The 5,483-nt window shown below is 45.4% G+C and overlaps 1 protein-coding gene across 1 annotated transcript in view; it reads left to right on the top strand.

Annotated features, from left to right (window-relative positions):
- The window catches only part of SGTA (small glutamine-rich tetratricopeptide repeat (TPR)-containing, alpha), a gene marked incomplete at its 3' end in the record, with an annotated part of 6,754 nt that extends 1,271 nt beyond the window's left edge, over positions 1-5,483 (top strand). The window contains exons 2-10 of the mRNA XM_010287507.1: positions 33-136; positions 343-427; positions 1,072-1,171; positions 2,276-2,380; positions 2,570-2,708; positions 3,544-3,606; positions 4,031-4,068; positions 5,082-5,171; positions 5,385-5,483. Of these exons, the coding sequence (XP_010285809.1) occupies positions 33-136; positions 343-427; positions 1,072-1,171; positions 2,276-2,380; positions 2,570-2,708; positions 3,544-3,606; positions 4,031-4,068; positions 5,082-5,171; positions 5,385-5,483 (823 nt within the window). The remainder of the gene's footprint in view (positions 1-32; positions 137-342; positions 428-1,071; positions 1,172-2,275; positions 2,381-2,569; positions 2,709-3,543; positions 3,607-4,030; positions 4,069-5,081; positions 5,172-5,384) is intronic.

A 5,483-nucleotide genomic window follows, 5' to 3' on the forward strand; every position in this document is an offset into this window, starting at 1 on the left:
GGAAAGCTAATTACTTGGCTCTTCTTGTCCAGTGGCCATCCAGTGCCTGGAGACAGCATTTGGGGTCTCGATGGAAGACCAAGGCCTAGCTGTGTCCCAGACTCTTCCCGAAATATTTGAAGCTGCTGCAGGAAAGGTGAGCAAGTGCCCTAAAATATGTGCTGAGTTTCCATTTAAGCAGCCAAAGCAATGAGCTCTGCTTGATTTCTGTGGTGAAGCTGCCCCCTCGGAGGTGTGGGGGAGTGAAATGTTTTGGGCTTGACAAACCAGCACTTGGGAAGGGGGAGGTGTAGTACATCTCAGCAGGAGTCCTTATTGCAGCGTTTTCCCTTTCCTTGTAAGGAGCCTGAACACATCAGAACAAATTCGGAGCCCATCACCCCCTCTGAAGATGACATAGCTGAAGCTGAAAGACTCAAGACTGAAGGTAACCTCCTCTGGAGCTGGTGTATAATGAGGTTTAGATGATAATGGGGAGGGAGGCTTAATTCACTCAGCACCTGGGGAATGCTTGGAATGGGGAAAAAAGCACATGGGATCAACCCTTCCATTTCTGCTTGTTTCTCTGCTTGTGCTCCAGGAGTGTGTGTAGGTTGACATAATTTAGCTGCCACAGAGCCTAGATAGACAGCTGGGTCAGCACTTTCGTTTGCATCCCGAGAAGCCCACGCTGTGTAGAACAAGGCATCTTTCCTGTTGAGCTCTCCCCTGTGTGTTGCCTTTTCTCTGCTGCACAAGAGGGCACGATTAGTGCTGAAGTACAATGGAGAGCTTGCTTTGAGCCAAGACACTGCAGTGCTTTTCAGGCTGCGGTGCTGCTTTGGGGAGACCTCAGGTGTGCCCGAGGTGGGAGAACAGCTGAGGGGGCTTGCAGGATCTGGGAACCTGGAATTGCCAAGACACAGGTCCCCTGCCTCGCTGCTGAATGTGCCTCATGCTTGTGAGCAGTTTGACTTGCAAAAGTTGCAAGCTCATGGTCTCTGTTTTCTTTAGAGCATAGGTCCAGGCCTGTTGCTTTTGTTTGTCCTTTTTTTTTCCACTTGCTAATGAGCCTTTCTGCCATCTCTTTAGGAAATGAACAAATGAAGGCAGAAAACTTTGAAGCTGCTGTGTCTTTCTATGGAAAAGCAATTGAATTAAATCCATCCAATGCTGTGTATTTTTGCAACAGGTAGTGATTATCTCTTTCTCCACTCTTGCACACTCTTGTGTTTTTGTTCTTACTAATACTTAAGATTGTTGAATGGTCAAAATCACTTTTTTACAATTCTGTAGACTGCTTGTTCTGTTGCTTGCTCTTTGTGTGGGTTTCTTTAAGCTCATAGTGACACGCTTTCCTGTGCCTCCTGCCAACTCTGTGCCCTGGCATCTCTAGATAGGGTGTGGGTGTGGAAACAAACTGTCAGGCATTTGAGGAGATACAAGGATGCCAAGAAATGCTGTCTGCTTTCATGCAATGAACTCTAAGTGGGATAGAGAGCCCAGGTTTGCAAGGCTGTGTTGATAATAAAAACAAAGGAGTGAAATGAGACAAGTTGAAGGCTCGTTATTGAGAATTACATAAGTTGATGGGTGTGTAAAATGGGTATGCAAGCAAATTTCCTATTTTTCAGTTCAAAGCAAAAGAGTTTGGAAGTTGTTAGGAAAACAATTGTTAAATAAAAAGAGACTTTGAATCAGGATTTGTTTTAGTTACCTGCTTATCATGAATACTTACATACAGCTGGCTATGTGCTGATGTCATGGTGAGGTATTGTTTGGGGCAAGGAACTCCAGCTGGTGCTTTTGGCTAAGCTTTGCTTCAGCTCTGTGAGGGTCAGTCCCATGAGGTTTTGGGCAGGTGCCCTGATGTCAGTAAGAGTTGTGAGATTGAGGCTTGAATGAGCATGTTATGGCGTCAAAAACAGTTTTCCCTCTTACGTGGAGCATGTGGGGAAATGGATGAAACAGGCGTTATGACTAAGACCTCAGGGTATAAGGGAAGCTGCGAGGGATTGTCTGAGCTAGCAATGGTGATACTTGCGTGCCTCACCGGAGCCCACGCTCCTCTTGGAAAGCCCATAAGGAGGAGTAAGAGCCTCGATTTATTTGCAGTAGGAGCAGAATGTGGAGCTGGGTGTTTGGATAGCAGCATGCTCACCTAGATATGGCCTGGATTTCTGTCAAGTTTACACTTGACTTTGCCTTGTACAACAGGAGACTACAGAAAGGGAACAGGGGTGACCTTGATCAAGCTGATAAGTCTTTTCTGCACATTTTTCTCTATTCCCTCCAGAGCTGCTGCATACAGTAAACTAGGAAATTATGCTGGAGCAGTGAGAGACTGTGAAAGAGCTATAGGCATTGATCCAAACTACAGCAAAGCTTATGGCAGAATGGGGTAAGTAAGAGCAGGGGTTTTGTGCTAGAATTTTAATCTCAATTTGCCTAGTGGCAGTGATGCTATCGGTGGTTTTCTGCCCTGGAATGCCATGCAAAAATACCTAGTGTTTTACCTCTGCTGGGGTGGAGGAAGACTGCAAGTGCTTATCTAACACTGTACCTTTTTATGTTATTTCCACTCTAATAGCTTGGCCCTCTCCAGTTTAAATAAACATACGGAAGCTGTCGTTTACTACAAAAAAGCCCTGGAGCTGGATCCAGACAATGACACATACAAATCAAACCTTAAAATAGCTGAGCAGAAAATGAAGGAGACTCCTAGTCCAGTAAGTTCTAAAACTAATGCTTGTTATGTGTGGGTAAGATTAGAAGGAGGCTTCTTCACTGTAAGTGCTAACAGGTGCTGTCTGGCAGAGCCTTGGTGACCCAGCTTGTGTTAAGAACACAAATCTTGTGTGCAGAGGGGAGATAGTTAATGAGTCCTGCTGTGAACACTTCCACTAAAATCCAGAGAGGGTCATTTGTCTTCACTGCTTGAGCACAGTCACCTTGGGCTTATTTGAAAGAGCTGGAAAATGAGATTGATGAGAAAGGAGTGTTTTGAAACAGCAATTTTGCCTTAAGCGCCTTTCTTAATTAAAGTCACTGCTCCTAAAATCCAGCTTTTTTTTCTAGTGCCCTGTTAGCAATACGCAAAGGGCATTTTATGTGTCTTTTTTTCTTACAAAGATTTCTTGAGAAACCTGGAGGTTTCCTAGCCAGAAAGCTGGTGACTGCACTGCTGAGGTGCTCTGTGCAGGAAAATGTTATTCATTTTGAAGAGGATTTTAATTTTCTAAAGACTTCTGCAGTGCAAAGGTGACCAAGTGGATGTGTTTAACGTGGCAGTTGTGATGGGTTGCAGCTGTGTCACTAATGTGGCTCAGCTGGTGAGAGAGATGGTCACTCAGTCATGTAATACAGACATCTGCCCTTACTGAGCCTGATCCCCCGAGGCGCTCCAAATTCACAGGAAGGGTATGGACTGAGCCTCTTCCCTTTGTTGTGGTTTAAGGGCCAGATTCTGACAACACTGGGAAGTAAAGTATTAGTGCTCATTGCAGAGTGCATCAGGAAGTGAGAGGATGTCATCACCTGCATATGGTTTCTTTATTCTTACAGACTGGAGGTCCGGGCGGATTCGATTTAGCTGGCTTGCTGAACAACCCCGGCTTCATGAGTATGGTAAATTTGGACATGGATCACAGCCAGGCTGTATCTGGTCTGTGCGTTGGTCTGTTCGCATTGAGATGTATCGGTACACGGCGTGGGGAGCTCCTGTGTCTCTTCAGCAGATTTGTTCTCTTTTCATTTCTTGGTGTCAGTGTTGCTGTGAGGAAACTGTGCTTGGATTTCAAATGAAGAGCCAGTGACTTCTTCACAGGCTTCTCCTTGCGATACACTGGATGTGGAACAGGAGCCTGTTCTGCATTACCAGCCTTGTCTTGTGTGTCGCACTGTGCTTCTCTTGGCTATTTTTGTCCTATTGATCTGTTTCCAAGAATTTCTGCCTTCACTTTGTTTGTAGTTGAATGGCACAACATCTGCATATCTACCCAGTCATTTCTGACTAAATAGGGTGTCATTTTTTTCTCCCCTCTTTAAATAGGCATCTAACCTAATGAACAATCCACAAGTACAACAGCTGTAAGTTTGATCCCATCTTGTATTTCCTCTTTGAATCGCTCATTTGAGGCTCTGTGTGTGTTTGGCATTTGCAGTAGGTCTGAACTGGTGGGAGGGGGAGGGTGCCTGGGCCAGAAGAATGGACTGCAACCTTTAAACCAGTCCAGCTGCCTGAGCTAGTGTGCGTTTTGAGTGCTCTGCACTGTGCTGAAGAGAGTTCTTAGTATAAATGTTTGCGGGAGGGAGACAGAATAGATTGTGGCACTGGAACTGGGTTTGGGAAGCTCGGGGTCACTTTGGCTCTGCTGCACAGTATTTGTGACCTGGAAACAGGATTTCACAGCTCCATCTCAGAATGAGAATATTTCCACTCTTTGTGCTACAGGGTTATGAGGATCAAATCACAATGCTTGTGAGATGCTTAGATAATATAAAGTCAGAAAATGCGTAAGGCACGTACCTCTCCTGACCGTCCTTTCAGAGCACAGGTAGGCAGTGAGTTAGGAGACCCTGTGGAGCTCATCGTTTGATTACCATATGAGATAATTAGGCTAAAGGGCTGAACATCAGCCACCATTTCCATTTGCTTCTGCCTGCACCTTCCACTGCTGCTGCCAGCTGAGGTTCTGCACCAGGTGCAGCCCGAGGACTTCCAGAGGAAGAGGCTGTGTGTTCTGGGCTGTTCACCATGAGTGAATCTGTGTTTAGGCTGTCCTGTTGGTAGATCTCTTCTGATGAAGAGCAAGCAAATAGCTTGTGTGAGGAAGGGCAGTATTTTAATTAAATGTAACATGCAAAGGGGGAATCTCTGGGAATACAGTAACTGACACTATTATAAATATTCTTACATATTGTGCAGTTTATTAGTTACTGTTCTGCAGTTAATGTATGAAAAGTTGTTGCAGAAGATTCCCTTGCAGATAACTTCATAATCCGTGTGAGAAGGTGCTCCCATTATGCTGACACTCCCCTCCCAGTGTAAACTAAAGAATTTCTGTGGGGGTTTTTCTGAACAATGACTGTTACTTCCACAGCATGTCCGGGATGATTTCTGGTGGCCACAACACCATGGGAGCAGCAGGCACCAGCCCCTCCACGAATGATCTCGCCAGCCTCATACAAGCGTGAGTAGGGAGCTGGTAAATGGATTTGGGGTTTTTCTAAGCAGAAGTGGAACTGTAATTTGAAGGCTTAAACGTTGGGTGAAGTACTACCTCTTTTGGTGATGTGAACTGCTTGTTAGAGTGGTGTTTTGGCAATTGGCTGTAAAGAATTTCCTAGCAGCAGACTGTGTTTGTGTGAAAGCCCTAACAGGGCCGTTGCTTGTTCTCTTTCAGTGGCCAGCAGTTCGCTCAGCAGATGCAGCAGCAGAATCCTGAACTAATAGAGCAGCTACGAAGCCAGATTAGGAGTCGAACTCCAAGTGCCAGTAATGA

Source organism: Phaethon lepturus, unplaced genomic scaffold (assembly GCF_000687285.1).
Source record: "Phaethon lepturus isolate BGI_N335 unplaced genomic scaffold, ASM68728v1 scaffold46425, whole genome shotgun sequence".
Taxonomy (NCBI): Eukaryota; Metazoa; Chordata; class Aves; order Phaethontiformes; family Phaethontidae; genus Phaethon; species Phaethon lepturus.